We start from the raw sequence: 26,851 nt of genomic DNA on the forward strand, positions 1-26,851 counted from the left end.
ACATCTCTGTAAGTTTAGTATTTAATCAAAGTCAACCTCCTCTCTTCCTTGACAAGTAATAGTCTACTCCAAAGTTAAATTCAAGCTTCTACCTCTTAGGAACTTTCAAACTCAAAATGTCAGTTTCCTAATTAAAAGCAAATAAAACCAAACTCCTAATGCCCAGTCTCAGCTTGTCCACCCTATTATACAAGAATATGTTACTCTATATCGAATTAATTGTTATATACTGGTGCATGTTAAAAGTGTGTGACATATTAAAGCACATACACAGAAGGGTGGCCAGATGTTCAGTTTAAGGCTAATATCCCCCCATTAAGACTAAGAATCTTAATTGAATCACAAATATAATGTTAAAAGTTGGAGGAAATTTTACCTTTAGTACGTATCCCCTTTCATTTTTGGTTATTCTCTTTCTCTTCTGAATGTTTTGCTTATATCCTGTTTACCTTGACTTTCAAGTTTATAATCAATATAGTTCAAGTATAGAAAAACAGAGTTAAAGAGTTAAAGAGTTAAAATTAGAGTTAAGAGTTAAAATCAAGTATAGAAAACAGAGTTATACTTTTAAATGTAGCAAAGAAACTTGTAAAAGAATCATGTAGGAATCTCTAATAAAGTGAAGAATATTTTGTGATGTATGTTTTTGGGTAATTTTTTTTCTCTTTTTGTATTTCTGGAGTTTATTCATATGATCATATAAAAAATTTTATTGTTGTTGTTGTTGCAATTTGGCCAGGGCCGGGTTTGAACTCGCCACCCTTGGTATATGGGGCTGGTGCCCTATCCCTGAGCCACAGGCACCGCACTAAAAAATTTTATATATTAGATTTTTGTATATTCAGAAGTTTTCAAATATTATACTTATTTATGTATAAGATATATCCCTGTAGATATTTTTAGACTATATACTTTAGCACTTTATTTTAGTAGGTATTTCATAACTTAATTTTGTGAAGATTAAAAAAACTATATTTTATAGGAAAGAGACTAAAATGAACCCAGTGGAAAGACGCTTTCTAAATCTGGTTCTTGTATTTTCAAGGCCTTTAGTACACTGCTTTTATGTATAGAGTGGAATTTCTTGAAGGAAATATGTGGCTAGTTTCCTTTGTATGTATATCAGAAGTGAAATTTCCTATTCATTAAACTTCAAAGGAAAAGCATTATAAGCAACATTGGGAATGACATTTCCAAACAGTAGGTTCCTTACATGTGGTCTTTATAAAACACAGCTGCTAATATTCAATATGGAAAGGAAATTTGTCGAACCTCTTTTTCTATTCAGTTAGGAAAATAGCCATTTCCTCCTGACGGTTATCAATTTGACAGTGCACCAGTTATCTTTAAGCTATCTTTATCAGTAGCTTAAAAAATGTTGCTACCACCTAGAACATTCTTCTGTATGTCATTTGACACCTCAGGCACAGATGGCAGGTGCTCTTTGGTGTCTTACCACTTTGTATGGGCCTGTCTCAGAGCCCTGCTTAGATTGTTTTAGGGTTTGTTAACTTTCACTCAACTCTGAACGTCTTGGGCTGCACAATTTTTTCATATTGATCTCTTTATCCTGGATGCCTGAGATGCAGCTGTGTTATACATGGAATGACAAATGTTTGTCAAAGGGAAGTTGAATGCATATGTTCACTCACATATGCATTCAGCAATACACAGTCAATGTATTGAATACATGCAAGAGAGAAGGCACTAGTCTAGATCCATACAGCTTTTGCTCTCACTAGTTTTATGATCCAGAAGGGAAGGCAGGGTTTGGTACAAGTTTTTTTTTTTTTTGTAGTTTTTGGTCGGGGCCAGGTTTGAACCTGCTATCTCCATCATATGGGGCTGGCGCCCTACTCCTTTGAGCCACAGGTGCTGCCCTGGTATAAGTTGTTTTAAAATAAATGATGATAGGGTTATGATAGGAAACAGAATCCTATCACAGACCTACCTTAGTAATGGAGACTTTAAGGCTCTCAGAGAAGTGATGTTTAAGTTGGGACCAGAAATATGAATTGAAGCTGGCTGAAAAGGGCTGGGAATATTGGAGGAAGTGGGAGCAAGTCTAGCAATAGGAATTTAACTTACAACATCTTTTGAAATGTGTTTTGGAAGTGATTTTTCTCTTCCCAACAGTGCTACCTGCCTGGCTCTTTATATTACCTGAATGGAGATAAGACTAATAGTTGTCAGAAAAATGATCTTTTTCTGAGTATGGGTCTTTAGCCAGTTATTCAACATCCCCAAATTTTTAGAGTCAAAAATGCAAAATTCTTTTTTTGATATATATTTACTTTTAGTATATGAAGCCAAAGACAGAATTCTACAAAAGGCTATTCTAACTTTCCAAAGCAGAATCACAACAAGAAAATAAAATATTTTTGTGGGCATTTATCTGCTCTTTAAATCTTGGAGGTCAGTTTGATTTTCTACCATCTCCCAGTAGCAATTGCGACTTGCAGAGAAGCACATTAAAAAAACCATTTTTTTATCTTTACTAGAAATTTCCTTAAAAATAACCAACAGCTAATGGTCGTTGCGTGCTTTCTATGTTAAAATACTATACTAAATATGTGATATGAACTAGCTCATCGAAGCCAGAAACACCCTGTGATATGAATTATTTTTGTCCCTTTCCTTTACATAAGGACACTGAAGGTATTTAAGTACCCAATTTCCCAGAACTAGAAGTAGTGTATTAAAATTTGATCTCGGAAGTGTCTGATTTCAGAGTTCAAGTTCCTAACTTGGTAAAGAGAGCTAAATGATACATGTTAAGATGTTGAGACAATCTCAGACCCTCTTCATGGTTTTGGTTGGTTGTAAGAAACAATATTTCTTGTTTTATTTAACAAAAGTAACTTATATTTTCTTTATGCTGAAGTTCATGAATAAATTAAAACTGAAATCTCATGGATTAAAGTAGATAAGACAGACCCTTTCACATATTGACTGTATTTTAGAGAATTTGTTGGCAAAATATAATAAAATTTAAAACTCATTTACCCCTTGACTCAGCAATTCTGCTTTTTTTAGCAGGGGGCGGAGTCTCACTCTGTTGCTCTAGTCTGGGGTGCTGCAGCATTAGCCTAGCTTACAGCAACCTCAAATTCATGGGTTCAAACAATCCTCCTGCCTCAGCCCCTGGAGTAGCTGGGACTACAAGTGCTTGCCACCATGCCTGGCTAATTCTTCTATTTTTAGTAGAGACAGGGTCTTGCTTTTCTCAGGCTGGTCTCAAATCCTGAGCTCAAGTGATTCTCCTGTCTCAGCCTCCTAAAATGCTGGGATTACGGGCTTGAGCTACTGTGCCTGGCAGCAATACTACTTTTATTAATTTATCCTATAGCTGAAGTTGCTCATGCATGCAGAAATGTGTGTCATGGGTATCTTTTTGTACTACTGAAAATAGGAAAATGTTAGAAATGACATGCATTCAGTTGGAGCCTGATAAAATAAATTATATTGTATCAATAAAATATAATCTTATGCAAGCGTTAAAAAGACTGATAGTACTAGCTGATCTAATGTTTGCTAATTCTGAGTACTGCTCTTATTTCTTATGCATAGAATAGGTATTATTATTATTAATCCATTTACAAAAGAGGAAAATCACGAAGAGGTTAAGTGACTTGTCTAAGATTGTAGGAAATAGACATTGAATTAGATGGCTCTAGAGCCCAGACTATTAATTACTGTGCTATATTTTCTCCTGGCTATTTCCCAGTATGAAAGGAAAGTAAATTGCTAAGTGAAAAGGAGAAATTACAGAAAATTTTATGGTATGCTATCATTGTGAAAAGGTTCTGTTTGTTTTCCATTTTTAGCATATGAAAGTATATGTTTTATAACTTAAATTTGTCTCTATAAAACATACATTAGTATATATGCGTGCACATATTTATAAAACATATAAAACATACATCTATAAACAGATGTATGTCTATAAACCATATAATCATGAAAAAATTTCTGAATAGATATTTAAGAGCTGAATAGTTGGTGTTTTGGGTGATTGGTATGGAGAATTTCTAAATTTCCACTTTATACTCTTCAGTATGATGAATTATTTAGGAGTCATGGAAACGTTTGTTTTTATAATCAAAACACTTTAAATTATAAAATAAAACATAGTAGATGTGGTAGCAATTTCTTATTGTTATTGGGACGGAATAAAGGAAGACTTTTTATTTTCATTTTATGCCACTTTGAACCGGGAACTTTAAAAAATGAATTTTTACACATTACTTTTATAATAAAGTTTACTTAAATTGAGAAGACCTTAAAAATGGTGGATATGATGTTTTTCTAACAATTATGCACCATGAAGTTATTCTTTTTGTGAGTAAATTTAGGATATAGCTTATTCATCATAGTAAAGTTCCGAGTAAATCTGCCTAGCTTAAATTTTTATTAGAGTGCTGCTGTCTTATCATCTTAGAGGCTATTTTCTAACATCTAGTGAACTGGAAAGTAACTCACTGAAGATTTACCTTATTTTTGTAAACAAGATTGTTTATGATTGACATCTTAGTAATAAAATCTTTCACAATAAATGAGATTCGGCAAAGGAAGAAGTTGAGAGCAATTTTACTCCATGTTGCTAGTCAATTGATTTGCAGATTTCTTGCAGGAAAATGGTATCCTGCTTCTTAATTTCAGAACATTTATCAAAAACAAATGCCAATTTGAAACTGCCTTGTTTATTAAGAGACAATGTGTTAGTAACAACTGACAGTATTTTAATATGATGCTTAGTCATGGAATGTACTTGGAATTAGGTTGGCTGATAAATTCTGAAATAGGCAAAGTTGAAACTTAAAGTATAACTTATTTGGGGTTGTGTTTTTCAGGTGAATCTCTGAAAGTATCAGCTGAGAGATTTACAGATGATCCCTGTCATCTCCCAAAAAGGGAGGCAGTGGTTCAAGCTGCCCGAGCTTTGTTGGCTGCAGTTACCAGACTCCTTATCCTTGCAGACATGATCGATGTCATGTGTCTCTTGCAGCATGTGTCAGCTGTAAGTAAAAGATGGCTTAGTTTACCTTGGCATTGTTTTCATTTCTAATTCCATTGTCTGAAACTTTGTTAATCCTTGTGCATCCTGGCCCCACTCATATTGCTATTTTTTTTGCAGTTTTTGGTCAGGGCTGGGTTTGAACCCACCACCTCCGGCATATGGGGCCAGCGTTTTACCCCTTTGAGCCACAGGCATGGCCCCCACCATATTTCTAAATGTCACTCATCAGAAGCTGACTAGATTGGGTAGTGAAGACTAATGTATACCTTAAAGGAAGCAAGCCAAAGTTAGTCTCAAAGTTGATGGGGAATTGAAGGGAAGATGACTTACTGATAATAAAATGACTGGGAGAAAGTTCTAGACTTTTGACTAGTTATAGGTCATAATTATTTAAATGGTCAAATTTATACAAATTAAATGTATACATTTAATATAAATATAACATATATAACATATAACAAATATATAAATATAAATAGTTTGAGAAAGAGAAACCTTAATGCTTAGGACAGTGGGAAGTTTATCCTGGTTGTGACTGAATGCTACTTTGCCAGCTTCGCTTGGTCCAGGGTGAACAGTGCATGTTACAAGTAGTCTGAGATGTCTGCTGTAATCCATTATGAAAATGTATACATGTATTTAATGTAAGTAAGAATATATTTTAACCAGGAGAATACAAAGTTAGCAAGATATCCTGCTTGTTATTTTGTTAGACAAATCCAACTTTTATTAGAAAGATAATTTTATTAAAACCTTTTTTACTTTTTACTTTCTTAATTTATTTAATTTGACTAAGTCACTAATAATGCCCAGATAAAAAGGGCACAAAGAGCCTCTTGGAATTTCTATTGTATTACTTGATTTAAATAGGACTCACACTTCTGTCCCTAAATACATCTGGTGATTTTGGTATCACTGGTCAATTAAACAAAGAATGTTATCTGATTGAGGTTCTAAAATTATTTTCTATAATTGCAAAGCTTAACCTTTCTTTGTCTTTCTTTTATTCACTGTTGCTTATTTTAACACTAGAGCAACTCTTCTTTTGTACTTTCGTATTTCTTTTCTTTTCTTTCTTTCTTTCTTTTTTTTTTTTTTTGCAGTTTTTGACTGGGGCCCGGTTGAACCTGCCACCTCTGGTATATGGGGCCAGTGCCCTACTCCTTTGAGTCACAGGCACCACCCTGTTCTTTTCTTTTGATAGTTTTATTACTGTATAAAAAGGAATCAATTTTTTTTTTTAGTTTAAATAATTTTCTAGGAAGGGGATTAATTTTCATCACTGGCAGCTATTTATTAGTGGCTTTCTAGGTCAGATAATTGGGTAAAGTTTCTTGCTACTTGGTTATTGGTTTGTTGAATAACCTTAGACAAATTCCTGAACATTTCTGAGATCCATTTTTATCATATGTGACTATAGACTAATAAATGCTGTAAACAAGAAATGAGTATGAAAGATTAAGGGCTAGGTAATTCCTAGTTCCAGTGACCCAGTAATTCCTATGTTTCAGACTCTAGTTTTATTGAGATAGGGAAGAATGAAGAGCTTCTGTAAGGTGCAATTGCCACCATCTGTAATTAATTAGTAACTAGATATGAAAAACTCAACCACCTTCACTACCATTTTAATTGGGTTTCCACTAAGAGCCAGTAGTAAGTTATTTAAACAGCCAGTAGTAGGTAATTTAATGCCATTTAAAGAAGTAGGAGGATATTCTAGAACAAATAAAACTACTAACTTTTGCAATAGAAATTATAGTTAATATTTACTGGGTTTTTATACTGTGATAGCCACTGTGCTGGATTATTTCCTTTAATCCAATCCTCATAAGGGCTCTATGATTATGATTCTATTTTACATGTGAGAAACTGAGGCATGAATTTATTAAGTAACTCATTTTAGACAAAGATTTTTAGAAAAAAAACTTTCAGAAATTAGTACTCCAACAGTTAGAATAACGTTAAGTACAAATAGCTTTTAAAAGTATTTAGCCAAGTTTATGGGCCTACCACAGGTTGTTAAACTAAGTTAAGTATGTCAGAATGTGTTCTTAATTCCAGCCATCCTCTCCTGCACTTGTTGGTGTCTGGTCAGAGCCTGAGCATGGACTAGATTGTTTGGCTCCTGTAATTATGTACAGTACCAAAGTGATACTTTATGAAAATGGAAGTAACAGCCTATCAAAGAAAGATGTTTTGTGAAAAGTTATGATTGTTTTTCATGATTTCATCCTTAAGAAAAGTTTACATATGAATTATATTAACAACTCAATTCTTTCAAGGTTTCACATAGAAATTGAATTGTTTTTGAGATCATTAAGAGTAGAACTAGTAATCTGAAGGAAATTGACCAATATATGGAAGCACATCACCCTCCAAGACTTAGCCAGAATCAAGTGGAAATGTTGAACAGGCCTATATCAAGTACTGAAATAGCATCAACTATACAAAATCTCCCTAAAAAGAAAAGCCCAGGACCAGATGGCTTCATGTCAGAATTCTACCAAACCTTTATAGGGGAACTAGTACCTGTACTACTTAACCTTTTCCAAAATATAGAAAAAGAAGGAATACTACCCAATACATTCTATGAAGCAAACATCACCTTGATCCCCAAACCAGGAAAAGAAACCTCAACAAAGAAAGAAAATTACAGACCAATATCACTAATGAATACTGATGTGAAAATATTCAACAGGTTCCTAACAGAATCCAGCAACACATCAAACAAATTATACACCATGACCAAGTGGGTTTTATCCCAGGATCTCAATACTGGTTCAACATAGGTAAATCTATAAACATAATTCATCACATAAACAAATTAGAAAACAAAGACCATATGATTCTCTCAATTGATGCAGAAAAAGCTTTTGATAATATCCAGCATCCCTTCATGATCAGAACACTTAAGAAAATTGGCATAGAAGGGACATTCCTCAAATTGATAGAGGTCATCTACAGCAAGCCCATAGCCAATATTGTACTGAATGGAGTTAAACTGAAACCATTTCCACTCAGATCAAGAATGAGGCAAGGTTGCTCATTGTCTCCATTGCTCTTTAACATTGTAATGGAAGTTTTAGCCATCACAATTAGGGAAGAAAAGGTGATCAAGGATCAGAAGAGATTAAACTTTCACTCTTCACAGATGATATGATTGTATACCTGGAAAATACCAAGGATTCTACTACAAAACTCTTAGAAGTGATCAAGGAATACAGCAGCATCTCAGGTTACAAAATCAACACTCATAAATTGGTAGCCTTTATATATACCAACAATAGTCAAGCTGAAAAAATAGTCAAGAACTCTATTCCGTTTACAGTAGTGCCAAAGAAGATGAAATATTTGAGAGTTTACCTAACAAAGGACGTGAAAGACCTTTATAAAGAGAACTATGAAACTCTAAGAAAAGAAATAGCTGAAAATGTTAACAAATGGAAAAACATACCATGCTCATGGCTAGGAAGAATTAACATTGTTAGTATGTTCATACTACCCAAAGCAATATATAATTTTAATGCAATCCCTATTAAAGTTCCATTGTCATACTTTAAAGATCTTAAAAAAATAATACTTCATTTTATATGAAATCAGAAGAAACCTTGAATAGCCAAGACATTACTCAGAAATAAAAACAAAGCAGGAGGAATCACGCTACCAGACATCAGACTATACTATAAATCCATAGTGATCAAAACAGCATGGTACTGGCACAAAAATAGAGAGGTAGATGTATGGAACAGAATAGAGAACCAAGAGATGAACCCAGCTACTTACCATTATATAATCTTTGACAAGCCAATTAAAAACATTGAGTGGGGAAAAGATTTCCTATTTAACAAACGGTGCTGGGTGAACTGGCTGCTGACCTATAGAAGACTGAAACTGGATCCATACCTTTCACCACTAAGATAGACTCTCACTGGATTTAAGATTTAAACTTAAGACATGAAACTATAAAAATACTAGAAAAAAGTGTAGGGAAAACACTTGAAGAAATTGGTCTGGGTGAAAATTTTATGAGGAGGACCCCCCCTGGCAATTGAAGCAACATCAAAAATACACTACTGGGACCTCATCAAATTAAAAAGCTTCTGCCCAGCCAAACGCACAGTAGTAAAGCAAATAGACAGCCCTCAGAATGGGAGAAGATATTTGCTGGTTATGTTTCCAACAAAGGTTTAATAACTAGGATCCACAGAGAAGTCAAACGTATTAGCAAGAAGAGAACAAGTGACCCCCTCTCAGGTTGGGCAAGGGACTTGAAAAGAAACTTCTCTGAAGAAGTCAGGCGCATGACCTACAGATATATGAAAAAATGCTCACCATCCTTAATCGTCAGAGAAATGCAAGTCAAAACTACTTTGAGATATCACCTAAGACCAGTAAGATTAGCCCATATCACAAAATCGCAAAATTACAGATGCTGGCATGGTTGTGGAGAAAAGGGAACACTTCTACACTGCTGGTGGGATTGCAAACTAATATATTCCTTTTGTAAAGACATCTGGAGAACACTTAAAGAACTAAAAATAGACCTGCCATTTGATCCTATAATTCCTCTATTAGATATATATCCAGAAGACCAAAAATCACACTACAATAAGGACATTTGTATTAGAATGTTCATTGCAGCCTAATTCATAATTGCTAGGTGATGGAAGAAGCCCAAGAGCCCATCGATCCATGAATGGATCAATAAATTGTGGTATATGTACACCATGGAATACTATGCAGCCATTAAGAAAGATGGAGACTTTGCCTCCTTCATGTTTACATAGATGGAGCTGGAAAATATTCTTCTTAGCAAAGTATCCCAAGAATGGAAGAAAAAGTATCCCATGTACTCAGCCCTACTATGAAACTAATTTATAGCTTTCATAGGAAAGCTATAACCCAATTTTAGCCCAGGAATATGGGGAGAAGGGAGAAGGAGGGGAGGGGAGGGGAGGGTGGAGGGTGGGTGGAGGGAGAGTGGTTGTTGGGATCACCTCTATGGTTCATCCTATAAGGGTACATGTGAATCTCTCTAAATGCAGAATATAAATGTCTTAACACAATAACTAAGAAAAAGACATGAAGGCTATGTTAACCAGTTGGATGAAAGTATTTCAAATTGTATACAGAAACAGTATACTGTACCCCATGATAGTATTAATGTACACAGCTATGATTTAATAAAAAAAAATACACTACTGGGACCTCATCAAATTAAAAAGCTTCTGCACAGCCAAGAACACAGTAAGTAAAGCAAGTAGAAAGCCCTCAGAATGGGAGAAGATATTTGCTGGTTATGTCTCTCTGACAAAGGTTTAGTTACCAGAATCCACAGAGAACTCAAACATAATAGCAATAAGAGAATAAGTGATCCCCTCTCAGGGTGGGCAAGGGACTTGAAGAGAAACTTCTCTGAAGAAGACAGGCACATGACCTACAGATATATGAAAAAATGCTCACCATCCTTAATCGTCAGAGAAATGCAAATCAAAACTACTTTGAGATATCATCTAACACCAGTAAGATTAGCCCATATCACAAGATTTGCTTCTTGCTGTCATTGTTACTGGCATATACAAAGGCTACTGATTTGTAGATACTGGTTTTATATTCCAAGACATTATTGTATTTCCTGATTACTTCCAGGAGTTTTGTGGTTGAATATCTGGGGTTTTCTAACTACAAAATCATATCTTCAGCAAACAGCAGGAGTTTGACCTCCTCTATCCTCATTTGAATACCTTTGATCTCTTTATCTTGCCTGATTGCACTAGCTAGAACTTCCCCAGCACTATGTTGAGTAGTAGTGGTGATAGTGGACATCTCTATCTGATTCCAGTTCTAAGTGGAAATGCTTTCAGTTTTACTCCATTCATTATAATATTGGCTGTGGGTTTGTTGTAGATGGCTTCTATCAGTTTAAGAATGTCTCATCTATACCTATTTTCTTAAGTGTTTTTGTTAGAAAAGCATGCTGAATTTTGTTGAATGCTTTTTCTGCATCTGTTGAGAGGATCATTTGGTCTTTGTTTTTGCTCCTTTGATATGGTGAATTACATTTATGGATTTGTGTATGTTAAGCAGCCTTGCATCCCTTGGATGAAGCCTACTTGATCATAATATTTATTTTTTTAATGTGTAGCTGAAGATTTTACTGAGTATTTTTGAATTGATATTTATGAGTGAAATTGGTCTGTAGTTCTCCTTTTTAGTTGGATCCTTTCCTGGTTTTTGAATCACTGTGATGTTTGCTTCAAAGAACGTGGTGGGGAGGGTTCTTTCCTTCTCAATGTTTTGGAGTAGGTTCTGTAGTATAGGCATGAGCTCTTCTTTGAAGGTTTGATAGAATTCTGGTGTGAAGCCATATGGTTTAGGGCTTGTTTTTTGTTGGAAGATTTTTTATTTTTTTCTTCAATGTCAGTACTTGACATTGCTCTATTCAAGAGACCTATTTCTTCCTGGTTAAGCCTAGGAAGGTTGTATGATTCCTAGATATTGGTCCATTTTATTCATATTGTCAAATTTCTGGGCCTGGAGTTTTTTTTTTTGTAGTAATCAGAGATGGTTTTTTATATCTCTCTGGTGTCTGTTGTTATTTCCCCTTTTTTCTTTCTTATTGAGGTTATCAGAGATCTTACTTTTCTGTTTCTAGTTAGTCTGTCCAAGGTTTGTTGAGTTTGTTTATCTTTTTGAAAACACAACTTTTACTTGGCTTGTGAGCCATCCGTAACATCTGGAGATCTGACAGTTGTTAAAATCATGAGGGTTAGCGTCCGCTCCATCTAAGAGGTACAAGAATGCAATAAGGCAATCTATGGAATCAAACCATGGAGTTTGATCAGAGTATTACTCTAGTATGTCACCCAGAAGAGATCTAGCATCCTCCTTGTCTTAATGCAGGGAAAAAAATTCCCTTTTAGAGACTTTACCTGAGCAAAAAATAGTTCTTGAGTTTCCACAGAGATTTTTCTGTGTCCAGTTGACTTATCAGCAGGCCAAGAAGCTTGATGTTTCTTCTCTAGTTGTGATGCCACGTTTTGTTATACATCCATTTTTTTTTGATTGGCAGGAATGCAAATTAGTTCTGGTTCCTTTGCATGGCCTACATATTTCCATAACCAGCAATTCGATTAATTAGTTAGTGTGGCCAGGGTTTGAAAGACTGGTATAAAAGGATGCTGAGTCTGTGCTTTACCTGCTGGAAACACAGAAAGGGTTAGTAAGAGTAAGGTATAGTTTGAAGTAAGAGTCATAGAGGAAGATTGAAGGAAGAAGAGATAGGTTGAGGCAAATTCCACTCAGCTTCCAATGTTCACTTCTTGAGGGGGGAAGATTAAAAAAGTGTTTAAAAAGGATAATTTAGGGGGGTTTGAAAGGCCGAAAGAATTTTATAAATGAAAAATGTTTTTTTTTTTTTTTTTCCCTGCAGTATTGGGAAAAACTATCTGCTTTGTGAGATGTCTGTTTCAGGGCCTGTGAACTGGCCCTGGAAATCTTTACTTTCAAATCACCTGTAGGGGCCATCCTCCAATTGTCTTGGTATAGTTTAGCATGGTTCACATGAACGCAAGAGGATTTTCCCCTTCTTTTTTATGGCAGGATAGGTAGTTGACAGTACTTTCAAAGGGCTTTTCAGCAAGGTGACAGCACATCTGCTTCTAAACACTTCGATGTACACACAATATCTTGGTCAAACAGAATGCCAAGGCCTGTCAGTTGGTGAAGGCTGTGCTCCTGCTGCCTGTCAATGATGACACACTCCAAGCATATTAGTTAGCATCTGTATGTAGCTAGTCATGGTATTGTTGCCAGAATTTCTCTCTGAGTCCTTGATCTTGGAGATTCAAAGAATGAATCCATGGACCATGTGCATAAGCAACAGGGTAGCTTTTATTGACAGGGAAAGGAATAGAGAAGGAATGAAGGGTAACAGAACCTCCAGCAGTGGAGGTGGGGGAGCCACGTGGGAAGCTCCCTGTGTGCTTTATGTCTAGGGCTTCATATACTGCCTACAAGCTGGGGTGGGGAGTCTTGAGAACGTATATTACACTTGGCCAAGAAAACATTCTGCCTGTGTTGGTTAGCAAATAAATATAGTAGCAAATGTATGCAGTCTTTGGTCTCTGTTCCCAAGTAAGGGAGCAGGGTGTGTGCTTTTCACTCCCCAGGAGGACTGGAGAACCACCCAAATGAGATTAGGCTGCCTTTCTCTGATCTTACTTGAGTCCAGAGAAAGTGGTCTGGAAAGGCCTGTTCACCCAGGCCTAGAAAATGGGGTCACTCTCCAGCTCTGAATGGGGGAACCCTGTATCAGTATTGAATTATTCACTTAAATTCTCATAGTGTTCAGGCATTCCAGTGTCTTCCACTTCTAACCTGGTGTCATTTTCAAATTTATTCATGTTTAATGACATGGAAAACAGTATCATGTCATTGTCATTTTGGTTAATAGCAATCAAATATTACCACATGTTGAGTAAGGTTATTGAAATGGGCTTCAAGATTGCTTCCTTGGGCTGCTGTATAAACTATGCTTTTTAATTTCATCCTCTATTTCAAAGATCTTCTTGAAATCAAGATATATTATCTGTGACATCATGGATTTATCAGACTAGTAACCTCAGTTATAAAGGAAATGAAGTTAGTTTGGCATGACTTACTCTTAATAATCTGATAAGAACTCTAAGTGACCATTGATTACTTGCTTTTATTCCTTTCTTTTTTTTTTTTTCATTTTTAAATGACTTTCATTTTTCAATAACTTATCATCCACTTACATCTGGTCCAAACCCACTTATTTATGGAATCTCCTTGCACTGAAGATTTTTTATATAATTAATTCAAACCCTCATTTCGTATTTTGTCAAGTAAGATATTCTCCTCAAGATGTCTGCAAATTCCCTGGTTGCTCATATTCTCAGGATCACCTCTGGCTCCAAGCTTAGGCATTTGCCGACATACATGAAGACATTCGCTGAATTGGCTTTCTATTCTCCATTAAGTCCACCCGGAATCGAGAGTCTGCTTTTCCCCTCAGTTTGCACAAAGAGGCACATATACCCTCCAGTGCTCCCAGACAAGGCGTATCTATGAATATGGCACATCTTACAGAAACTTGGGAAATGGAAGGAAGGGATTTCTATATTGTAACAATATATTCTAAGGAGCATCAATTTGCATGTCGGGAATCTTCAGAATCCTGTGGCAACTTTATCTTATTGTTTTTCTACTTTCTTTCTCCCTATCTCCTCTTCCTCACACTTCTAAATTCTTTTTCATTTGAATGCAGTAAAGACTTGCTCTCTCTCCGCTGCCTAAATTGGCTTCTGCTAATTTGTGCCCCCCAAATATTACTTTCTACCTTAAATTACTTCTTAAGGTATTTTACTCTGTATAGACAGTGCCTCCCTAGGAAGAATTCTGCAGTCAGCTATCACCCTACCACGCCCACCCCACACAAACCCCTACACCTTACTATCTAATGCCCTTTAAAGACTTCTGTGGGAGGAGATGGGCATCTACTTTGAAGATACGTATATCTTCTGCTGGGCATACATATGTTTTTCCAAAATAGTGGCTACCTTCTTGTTTCTTGACCTTGTTTTGTATGTAATAAACAAAAGCCTGCCTTTCCTCCTCTCCTCCCATCTTTGCTATTTTGTGTAAGCTTCTGGGCTCCTTCCCCCCTGAAACTCTAGTATAAATCTATGCTACATGTTTTTTTCCTATTTGTTTTTTATTTCACAGCATCAAAGAATTCCACTGGTCTCATGATGTTTTCTTCAGTGGCCTTACTCTTTTTTCCTTCTTAAGATTTTTTCTAAATAACAGAATTTTTCAACCCTATTGAAGTTTATTTCATTTAGGTATCCAGAAAATGAGATGTTACTCTATTTTTGATTAACAGTTTGTACCTATATATTTCCTGATTTCTTTATGATTTTTTATCTCTATTAAATTATCCTCTTTGCATGGAGACTGTTCTCAGAGATGCAATGTTGGTTGAGCATTTATGAGGACATAGATTGGGACAACCAATAGTATAAACAGGGTTCAGTGAGCATCTCTCCACAGGACAAGTACTGCAAAGTAAATAATCAAAGGTTCCTGATTTGGCAGCTTTAGAGGTATCTAGCACTTTAAGGAAATACATGTTTTCTTTGGGGCAAGCTGGTTGAAATGAAAGATGACAGGAGACTGAGAAAAAAATGGTGATGTTTCAGTATTTAATTAATTATAGAAACTTGGAAAGGCAATTTGGCTCTCTTGTCACCCTTGCCAATAATGTTTTTATAGGAATTTAAATTAAAAATTTTCTCTCTTTGATACTCTTCAAGTTTCCAAACTACTCTGTACAATTTATATTTCTTAGGATTCCACATCACATTTTATTGGCATCTGGATTTTATAAGGGTCAATTTTGGGGGAAGAAAACAGGCTGGGATTACTCTTGTTTTTTTTAGGAGTCAGGACAACGTGGGGAGAAAATACGACTTTGGCAGCATGGATACCTTGCTTGAATCCTCACTCTGTTGTTGATTATCCGGGAAACTCTGGGTAGTTAAAAATCTGTGAGCTTTGGTTTCTTCTTCTAAATTACAGGGAGAATAAAACTTACTCTCAATACTCAGATAGGGTCATATGAAAACTAAATAATATACAACATAAATTACCTAGCATGGATTTTTGTAAATTCATTTTCTTTTTTGAGACAGAGTCTCACTTTGTTGCCCTAGGGAGTACTGTGGCGTCACAGCTCATAGCAACCTCAAATTCTTGGGCTTAAGCGATCCTCTTGCCTCAGACTCCTGAGTAGCTGTGACTACAGGTGCCCACCACAATGTCCGGCTATTTTTAGGGACAGAGTCTTGTTTTGACTCAGGCTGGTCTGGAACCTGAGAGCTCAGGCAGTCCATCTATCTTGGCCTCTCAGAGTGCTAAGATTACAGGTGTGAGCCACTGCACCTGGCCTTGTAAATTCATTTTTACCTTCATTCTCCTGTTCCACCTTTTCTACTTTTTGGTTCTTGGAGTGGATTGTTGTACTTATTCCTAAAATATGAAGGGAACTAGATTTGTACTAACTTTTCTAACTTTTTCATTTATCATACTGCAGATAAGTTAGTTTTAGGGAGTGTAGATCCCTTTGGATCAGGTAATAGACCAGTGTCTTATAGAAAATGGGTCCAGAATTTAATGACCTGTGTCAAATACACACTTAACGTTTGCTACAAAAATTGTTATAAAGCGTTGTAGACCAAACAATGATTCCCAGTGTAACAAATGTTTATTTTATTGGTAGAAAATTACACATTATCATATGGAGAAATGTGTCAATAGAAAGATTTTCTGAAGCTTTTTATTATCATATATACCAGCAATTTATAACAGGAGAAATTAAGAGTTGTGAGAAGCCATGTTCATTTCTTAGAAGATTTTAGGCAAAATATTTAAAGCTGTATGAATATTTAAGGAAAAAAAGCAAATGTATACTGTATTTAAAATGCCCGTAGGAAGCGGGGTATGATGACATGTGCCTCTAGTCCCAGCTGCTCAGGAGGCTCAAGTAGGAGATTTACTTGTGCCCAGGAGTTCAAGCTTACAGTGGAGTAGCACTACACTTGTCCAGGCAACAGAACGGGACTCTGACTCCCTTTAAAAAAAAGGGGATGCAATAGGAGATACCACAAATAGTGACAAATAAGGCATATTTCTTGGTGAATTGTCTTTTATTTCATATTGAAAACTTTATAGAAGAAGGAAACTTATTTATATTTTATTAAAAAATACTTTTTAGTTGACAAGTAAAAATTATATACAGATGGTGCCAAAAATGTAAACATACATTAAGGAGGTAAAAAACTGTGTTAAAATTTGAGTACATGGCCAGCTGTGGTGTAATTGTACAGGTAGTACAGAGTGCTACCTGTAATTGTAGCACTCTGGGAAGCCAAGGTGGGAGGATTGCTTGAACTCTGGTTCAAGAATGAGACACAATTTTTACTAAAAACAGATAGAAAAATCAGTGGCAGGTGCCTATAGTCCCAGCTTCCCAGCTACTCAGCAAGGAGGCTGATGCAGTCATCTGGTCATGTAACGACGGGGCGGAGCAGGGCGTGGATGAGAAAGGATAGAAAAAACAGTTTACAATTGGAAGGTGATTGGAGTTCTTTCAGAGAGAGGGGACTTCTGGGATCCTGGTGGGGTATTGACATGGGTTTGCTATTTACATAGAGGAGAAGCAGTTTATGAGTTTTAAATACATTGGATTTGAGGCCCATAGAGATAGTGCAGACTAAAAGATACGTTTATAGCTAAGGAGAGCAAACAAGACAAGAGACAGATTTGGAAAGCCTCTGGAAATAAGCAGGTGTTTGGTTGAGGTCACCTAGGGAAGGTTTATAATGTTAATGCACATCTTCGAGGTCTTGTGGCTTAGTGCAAAGCTCGCTGAATGAAGAATCAGTGGGTTTGTGTTCAGGTTTGCTTCAGAAGAAATGAGTTGGACAATGTTCATTTACTCAATCTTATGATGCCTACACTTTCTCATTAAAAAAATGCTTATGAGAAGACCTTCTTCAAAACACCTTTCTGGAGGCGCCTCTGGCTCAAAGGAGTAGGGCGCCGGCCCTGTCTGCCGGAGGTGGTGGGTTCAAACCCAGCCCTGGATGAAAACTGCAAAAAAAAAGCCCCCCAAACACCTTTCTTTAAGTATGATTTATATACCATAAAATTAATTCACTGTAAGTCTACCAGTTGATAATTTTGAGTACTTACAGAGTTGTACAATCCTAACCACAATCTGATTTTAGAACATTTCCATCACGCTACCCTATTAGATCTAGCTCCCATTTGCTGTCCCTCCCCATTCCCAGATGCCCCAGATTTGGTGATAGGAGTAACATTGAGAAGTCATTTTTAACAGTTATGATCTTTAAGTAAAGGTATCTTTGTGTTTCTCATAGTGTCTAGCTCAGAGCTCTGCACAAAGATGGTGCTCAATAAACAAGCTCTGAACTACTGTTTAGCCCTCATTCACTAAGAAAAGTGTCATGAATTCAATGACAATAGTGCCTTTGATTTTATGGAACTTTTAAATTTATAAAGCAGTCTTTTGTGAAGCTTGATTGTAAACTGTTTTGGGGTAAGAGCTGTTTCTCTTTGTGTTTTGCCCTATTTCTCACATATCTGGGATGTTGCTGAGTGTTAAACATTTGTTGAATGAGGCTCGGCGCCCATAGCTCAGTGAGTAGGGTGCCAGCCACATACATTGAGGCTGGTGGGTTGGAGCTCGGCCTGGGTCTGCTAAACAGAAATGACAACTGTGATGAAAAAATAGCCAGGTGTTGTGGTGGGTGTCAGTAGTCCCAGCTACTTGGGAGGCAAGAGAATCACTTAAGCCCAAGAGTTGGAAGTTGCTGTGAGCTGTGATGTCATAGTGCTCTACGGAGGGCAACACAGTGAGACTCTCTAAAAAAAAAAATTTGTTGAATGAATGCCTGTCATTTTCCTGCAACTGATTTCACAACAATATTATAAATTAGGCAGGCAAAGGCAATTTGTCTCATGTTATAGATAACACAATCAAGAATTGGAGCAGTGACTTCTTCAAAGTTACGCAGTTATGGCATAGAAAGGACTTGGACCCCAGACATCAAGACCAGTGCCTTCAACTACATAAGGACTGTTTCTAATTTAGATCTTGAGCCCAGTTTTGTCTATCTGCTAAACTTTTGTGATCATTCCTTACAGTAAAAAAACATTTTGGATATGTATGTGTACTTTAATTTTCTGCTTCAGTTGTAAACTTTCTTTTAATGAGTGTTATTATCATCTCACAAGTTCATTTGGAAAACATGCATGAAAGTCAATGGATTAAGTTCAGAAAAATATTTTTTTCTCTATAATATTTCATTTCTGATTGTTTATGGTTGCCATATTTAAGTAAGGTAGATTAGCCATTTCTTATGCTTAAAACAGTTTCTTTTTATGCTAAACATTAACATTTATAGAGCATTAATATATATATTTTTTGAACTATTTCTTCCTTCTGTTTTAGTCCCCAGAATCTTTTGACTTTGTTTCAGATTGGCCTTTTAGGAACACTAGATCATACTTGGTGACCTAGTGTTTTCAATAAGGCACTTACTCCATACACTGTTTGTACACAGAATGCTGCAAGTTTGGAATTTCTGTTTATATTATCGATAGCTCCCAACACCTTGTACAAATGCACAAAATATAAGATAAGGAAAAATGATGATTGTTGAGCTGGCTTTTGTTTTAGAGCAATGAGACTTGATATTTTTAAATTATGTGTATTAGTAGGCTGCTGGAGCTCTGGAGTTGCTTGATTCAATCGATTTGACTATAAAGGGCATCGGGAACGAAGGCTGGGAAAGGTTTATTTCCCAGAGCCCTGGCTACAGTTTTTCCCTCCTGTTTCAGCCTATTTCTTCTTGTCTTGTTCTCCTTCTCCCATTACTCCATAAATCTACATAATTTTACAAACTCCTCGGATGTATAGTTTGTATGGAACATTGGCTTAGATTTATTTAAGTAAGCATTATTAGGAAAAAGGAGAAAAAATACATCTGGGACAAGGGAATGCTGCGTTACACTACACATCTGCTTCCCAGTTTTGCAAAACAGATAGCAGTTATTTTAATGGGAGATGAACAAGTAAGGTCTCTCTTGTTTCATTTTACAGGTTACTATTATTATTACTGAACAGAAGGAATTTGATGAGGAAAACCAGTCTGGGAGTGTTGGCTTAGGGATCCTGTTTGCGTCTTCTCATTCTTGTCCACTTGGGATGTATTATAAGGTAGTCAACCAGGACAGATTTGGATTTGCCTTTCAGTTCGGAGACCATATTAATATTCAGTTTCAATAGTTTTAAAACATACCTAGGTTTGTTTTTCATTCGGATTGATTCACTAAGCTTTTTTTTTTTTTAAGATGTCAATTGGGTTTATAATAAGTTAAAACATTAAAACAGGATAAATTCAAGGTTCAACAAATTGAACCTTGGAGTTTTTGGCTCATTTTAATTCCTACTTAAAACTTTGAACAAGTAAAATCCAGGAATATTAAAATCTCTTCAATTAATTGTGTTTCCTTTCCCTGCATATCTTCAACTGGGAGATTATTTATTTTGAGAAATAGTCAATATAAGGAAATGATAGCATGTTGAACTAATGTAGAACATCTCAGAGGTCTGTTTCAATGATCAAGCATAGTGGCCTATTAGAAAAATCAGACCAAGTCAACAGTCTTTAAAATCTAGGCCTCAGCTTAGCCAGTCTTTATTTTATCTTCTAGACCTCAGCTTCATTGCAAAGTAAAATCGTTGCTTTTATTCTTCTATATCTGAAGTGTGTATGTAGGCAGGCGGGGGTGCTATGTGTTTAATGGGGGTCTCAGCCAAGGTCACACCACAGGATTCCTGTGTCTTCTCTTTGACAATTATTTGTTGTTGTAAGTGAAAAACGCCTACTTAAATGAACGGAATCATCATAGTTTTAGAGTATTTTAGCTCTTTACTATCAATAAGTAGAGGATATAAGTCTGGCTAATCAAAGTTCAAGCTAAAATCTCTACATTATGCAAACTCTGGACTTTAGTTAAAGCATCTTTTGTGATGATATAAATTACTAGATTTTCTCCCTTCCTTCTTTGGCTATGAACACATTACCTGGAAGTAGTGGGTTTTTGTGTTTCTTTCTTCGAAATCTTCCAAGTATGTGTCCATTTTGGAGTTGTATAGAGTTCACTGAGATAAATGTGAAGAAGAAAATTAAGTAGAGCTAAGAAGAGAATGTGCAGAGGGTAAAGAGTGCTTTAGAATGAAATGTATTGGTTGGCAAATAGCTTGCATTAACGAATTCAGAGATAAAACTACTTACATTGTTTAGACTCTGGGATAAGGTATTAATTTGATTTAAACATAGTGAAAAGGGATGGCGCCCATAGCTCAGTGGGTAGGATGCTGGCCATATACACTGAGGCTGGCGGGTTCGAACCTGGCCCGGGCCCGCTAAAACAACAATGGCAACTGCAATAACAATAGAAAAACCTGTAGTCCCAGCTACTTGGGAGGCTGAAGCAAGAGCATTGCTTAAGCCCAAGAGTTTGAGGCTGCTGTGAGCTGTGACGCCATGGCCCTCTACCCAGGGTGACAGCTTGAGACTCTGTCTCAAAATAAAATAAAATAAAATAAACAGTGAAAAGGAACTTCGAAATGGGCAAGGCACAGAAATGATCATGTGACATGATAAATATTTAACATAAAGGTCATTAAAATTATGTTGAAAAGAGCTTGTTTATTATGTTACCAGAGGGGAAAGATGAGCATATTTTGTTTATATTTGAGCTGATAGGTAGAATTAGTTTCCAAGTAAGATTCCGAAAAGACTTCCTGGCCTTTGAGGTCCAATTCATATCCTCTTATGTCTTTGGTGTGGTCTGAGTCCCTCAGTCAGTAACAGTGAGTTTTTGAGTTTTCACTGCATATTACTTTTATCTCTTTTTTGCACTCTCTCTACTACTCTGCCTGTGTCAGAGTTAACAGTAGAGTAAAAAGAGCCTGAACATTGTAGTAAAAACCCAGTTCAATCAAACTTTCTGAGTCCCAGTTTACTTAGAGAAGGGGAAGAGAAATCGGGACCCCCGTGGTTCTGGTGAGGATTAAATTGGAAAGCATAAAGTACCTAGGGCCGAGCAGGCACTCCATAAATGTCTAAGTTTCATGTCTGGTTTCCTCAGTAATTGGAAGGTTCCTTTAGGGATGGAAATATCTTTTGCACTCATAGTGCCTTGTGCATAATAGGTTCTCAGGGATTTTTTGTTGAATTTAATTTATTGTCCTGCATGTGGAAGTCTAGCGCTGTTATGGCCCATTTCTTTTTGCTCTGTCACCTTGGATGGAGATAAACATGTAGCTTTCATGGAATTAAAGATTTAATTCAGTAGAACGCCATTCTAATATGACTTATTTGATATAGTAAGGGTCAAATCATTTCCCCAGAAACTTAATTATGTTCTATAAAATCTTATTAGCCTGTCTCATAGCATCATAGTCTTAGTGGAGTTCTGGTGTGGTTAAGATGGTGAGGTCTCTATCTGTGGAAATCCGTCTCATGGCACAGAGTGAGAATATGGGTAACAAATGACATAAAGAGAGAGCAAATGCAAATGTCTTGCAAATTACATTACTTGACATTTTCAATCACGAACCCTCCGAAGTATGTTCTGATTTCCTAAAATAAACCAAGAATCCAATTTTTTTTTCTGAGCTGCCTTTGCTTAATTAATTACCAGTAGCAGACAGTATTCTGTGATGTACTATAATTTGTCACCTTTGTATTTATCTAGTGAACGGGAGCATTCTGATTCAGCAGAACTGATTTCATAACTCATCTATGTTATAGAGCAGAACTGAATTAATGTTTGCTAAATGTACCACGTATGCTTTGATCCTGAAAATGTTAAGTTTCTTTCCTTCTCAAAATATAAGCTCTGAGATATTCCTTGCTGAAGTGGGCTGGGTGATCTATACCTCATAGATATTTTTACAGTGAAAAGCCAGGTCCCATGCCATTATAGCAAAATATCATGTAAGTAGCTACTTTTTCATAAATTTATTTCCATAATTGGGATGTGAGGGCTCTTATAATGTTGGTGCCTCATTATGATTTGAAATTGTGTATTGTGTTCTTTAAAAGCAGTGGTATATCCTAAAATATTAATCTTTTTGATGAAGTATGCTCTTTTATTAGAATGAGGATTAAGCAAGCTTTTCATTTGTGCAGTAATGTTTGATTATACTTAGGATACAGTTTTTAATTACGGTAGGACCTCCATAGTTGGCCACCTCCTTACATTGTTCACCTCCTTAAGCTGACCTGATTTTCATTGACCAGACATGCATCACATGTACATATGTATTACAGGAGGCCTAGTTCCTTATGTTGACCACCTCCATGTGTTTTTCAGTTTGTTACAGTTGGTCAACTTACAGAGGTTCTACTGTATTTATCATTAGTTCTAATTATTTCATTGAATGGTAATTAGCGAGCATTTGTTATCACTGTATTATGCATGGGAGCATCTGAGGCTCATTGTCAATTATTTCTGTATTAGGTAGCTGGGATTTGAGAAAAACATGCTGCTATCCTGATCTGCTTTTGCTTTTGCTTTTAATTTCAGTTCCAAAGGACATTTGAATCCCTTAAAAATGTTTCCAACAAATCCGACCTTCAGAAAACCTACCAGAAGCTTGGGAAAGAGCTGGAAAATTTGGATTATTTAGCCTTCAAACGCCAGCAGGTAGGAGCCAGAGTTCCTGGCAGAGGAAATGAACTAAAACTTGAGGTTTCCCACTATCCTGCCTATCGGAGGGGCAGGTGGGTCTGAGGAGACTTATCTTCTAATGGTTAAGGCAGTGATAGGCTGTGTGTGCTGATCTGCTGTGTTTGTGTGGCTTCCTGTAGTGTTCAGTGTGGTCCTCGCTTTTAGATGTATACTTTAGGGGTTTCCACGTGTGCTCTTAGACAGTCTTAAAGAAAACTCCTGCTAGTTTGTGATGGCCCCTTTGACCGACGACATCTCAGTGGTATAAAGAGAATCTCTGTAATGGTTTGGTCAGATGACATTTTTTATTTCTCTTCTTAATTTCAGATTGATGTGAAGGTACAATTAGGTTATAATGCTTGCATTTGTTAGGTAGAGTCCCTACTGCAGTTGTGTCCCGCACCCCAGAGTTCTGCCATATATTCTGACATTGTGCCCATTAACTGGGAGCACACCATCCCCCTCTCTCCTTTCCCCCCTCCCACAGATGGCTTTTATATTTGGGAGGTGGATACCTGAGGAGGAGAATTACCAGAAGACAAGTATGCGGTTGTGAGTGTACATAAGCAATTAAACGTGCCGAAATATGAATATGAAATCAATATTCCAAAATATGAATTGATCTTTAGTTTTCTTTGATTTTTGAAATTTGCTAAATGTGGAAGGTTGAGGGAAAATACATGTTACAAATAAAAGTGCTTTTCCTTTTGCTTCCTTGTGTAGGCCCCAAGATAAATATAAAGCCAAAAAAGCTTGTGTAGAGTGTCTTTCAGAATTGGTACCTTATCACTTAGTAAACATAATGATTAAGTGCTCTGTGTTTGCAGATACTGCCTCAGTAGCTAACACTCTTCCTATGCTGGATCAGCACCAGTTTCTTCACAGCCACTAGGTGTCAGAGTTATCAAGCTTTTAGTTCCCTCAGATGCACTCAGAATAGCCGGTTAGATGTTTAAATTAGGTTGCATGAAATGCAGGAATGTGTTCAATGATAGCATCTAGAAAAATGGCTAAATGGATGACTTGCATGGCCAGGCAGTGAGTCTATTACTTCAGAGTCTTTCCCGTTGGGGTGGTGAAGTGTGTGACATTCTTGCCATAGCCTAATTCACAAATTTTGGATCTTTTGGATGGGAGTTTTCAAAATAAGACTTCCTATATTAGGTAAACTTCACTAAGTCAACTTGGTATGGCCTGGAAATATTAGACCCATAAGAGGTTTGTGCTCTAGATCTTGCTCTATCACAGATGTTGCTTTGATGTTTAACTTCTCTATGTCCCTATTTTCCTGGAAGTTATTTTTGGTTTGTAGACTGCTCCAAAGCAAATGAATTATTTTTGTACATACTCTAATTTATATGAAAAAGGACACAATAATCATTTAAGTTTTATTATTATTTTTTTAAATTAGTGATGTTCTAGGACTGTGGTCTGTGGGCTGGTATCAGTCCATGGGCTATTAGGAACCATGTGGCATAGCAGGAGGTGAGGAGTGGGGCGGTGAGTGAGCAAAGCTTCATCTGTGTTATAGCTGCTCACCATCACTCACATCACTGCCTGAGCTCTACGTCTTGTTAGATCAGTGGCAGCATTAGATTCCCATAGGAGTATGAACCCCAGTGTGAACTGTGCATGTCGGGGCCCTAGGCTGTGTGCTCCTTATGAGAATCTAATGCCTGATGATCAGAACTGGAGCTAAGGACATAAGCCACATAATGATGCTCTCTCTCTTCCCCCCAGGTGGGACCATGTAGTTGCAGAAAACAGCCTCAGGGTTCCTGCAGGCAGAATGGGGACCTAGACCCCATTCTTGGCAAGGGAAAACGCCCCCAGAAAAAGGGAAAAATTAAAAAGTAAGCTGAGCAAGGTGGAACAAAGGAAAGTCAGCTGGTTTACCTTTAAAGCAGCTGCTGCTAAATGTCTTATCTGAGTAAGTTTCCTGCTTTTCCTGGAACTCTAGCCCATTGGGGATACAGCTTACAAACTTCCTGCTGGGTCTACAAGCACTCTGAAGGAAATAATGTCCACAGAAGGCGCTGTGGCAAGGTCTGGCAAGATGCATTAACTAGGCTGTTTCCTGCCCAGTTAACAGTCAAAGCAAATACCCATTGTGGAGATTTATATTTGCCTGGGCAGAAATCAAGGGAACAGCTCAAGCTCCTGAAATACGGGTAGGAGGGCTTGTGTCCCTTATTGCAGAGGAAGACCTTCTGTGGTGGTGATGAGAGGAAAATTCCTCTCTCCCACTGATTCTTCAGAGGAGATTGATGCCAGTGCCATTTCTCTCCACAGTGAACTAGTGGAGATTAACACCTCCCTAGGAATCTGTGTGTTTGTGACCTCAGACAGGAGGCTGTGCCCACACAAGGCTCAGGTTTCTCAAGATTGTTCAGACCCTTAAAGTTAATGATTTTAGAAACAATAGAAGTTGATATGCTTACTCAGAGAAACTACTGACATCTTTGTTCCCTTCTTCAGTGTACCCTTTGGGCTAATGAGCAAATAGCCTTCAATAAAAGCTGAGTGGAACTGACACTCAGGGCCACCATCAGAACCCCACAAGCAGGCTGTGGTCCCTTGGGTTCTTACCTTTGAAAATTCTATTCTGTGTGTCTTGTATCTTTCCTTCTCTTCATTCATAACTTTGTATTTCTTCAGTTGGTCGCTGCCATATCCACAGGTCTTAACAGACCCTGCATCCAGGGCAGGACCCCAGCAGGTTCCCACTGATTCTGCATTATGGAGAGTTGTATAATTATTTAATCATATATTACAATGTAATAATAACAGAAATAAAGTGCACAATAAATGTAATGTGCTTGAATCATCCCCAAGCCATTTTCCCCACTCCAGCCTGTAGAAAAATTATCTTCCATGAAATGAGTCCCTGGTGCCAAAATTGTTGAGCACCACTGGTCTAGGAGGTATTAGCATATGTGGTAGAAACAGTCATAGTTACTGAAAGCTACAGTAAGCTCCCAAATAATGCTGCTTAAAATTCACACCATGAGTCACTGCTCTGGTCTATGCAATTTTTAGTACAGTTTTGTTTCCAAGACTGTATTTTACTACTGAGTGGTATTTGAACTGGCAGGCAGTAGTCACTGTCCTCTTACCTTATGCTTTCTCATTAGCACATTTTCAGTAATTAGATTCTTACATTAGCTAATTGTGAACTTGGAAGAAGGTGAATGCTTCAGGGCCTAAAGGCAAGGCTCTAGGAGGATGGCATTGAGGATAGATGGATAAATTACACGTGTGAGGAAAAGGTAAGCATGTCAAGTGTGTATATGTACATGTACTTATAAAACTCATATATGCTATTTATTAAAGGAAAACTATAGGGCAGTACCTGTGGCTCAAAGGAGTAGGGCACTGGCCCCATGTGCCAGAGGTGGTGGGTTCAAACTCAGCCCTGGCCAAAAAAAAAGTAAAGGAAAACTATACACGACGTAGTATGATAAAGTCATTGAA

The 26,851-nt window shown here is 37.0% G+C and overlaps 1 protein-coding gene across 2 annotated transcripts in view; it reads left to right on the forward strand.

Annotated features, from left to right (window-relative positions):
- Window positions 1-26,851, forward strand: part of CTNNA3 (catenin alpha 3) — a 1,564,769-nt gene that overhangs the window by 123,035 nt on the left and 1,414,883 nt on the right. For both annotated transcript variants that reach the window (XM_012801447.2, XM_003783622.3), the window contains 2 exons: window positions 4,854-5,020; window positions 23,234-23,353. In XM_012801447.2, coding sequence (XP_012656901.1) covers window positions 4,854-5,020; window positions 23,234-23,353 — 287 coding nt within the window. The remainder of the gene's footprint in view (window positions 1-4,853; window positions 5,021-23,233; window positions 23,354-26,851) is intronic.

This window comes from Otolemur garnettii, unplaced genomic scaffold (assembly GCF_000181295.1).
Source record: "Otolemur garnettii isolate 467f Iridium unplaced genomic scaffold, OtoGar3 scaffold00008, whole genome shotgun sequence".
Lineage (NCBI taxonomy): Eukaryota > Metazoa > Chordata > Mammalia > Primates > Galagidae > Otolemur > Otolemur garnettii.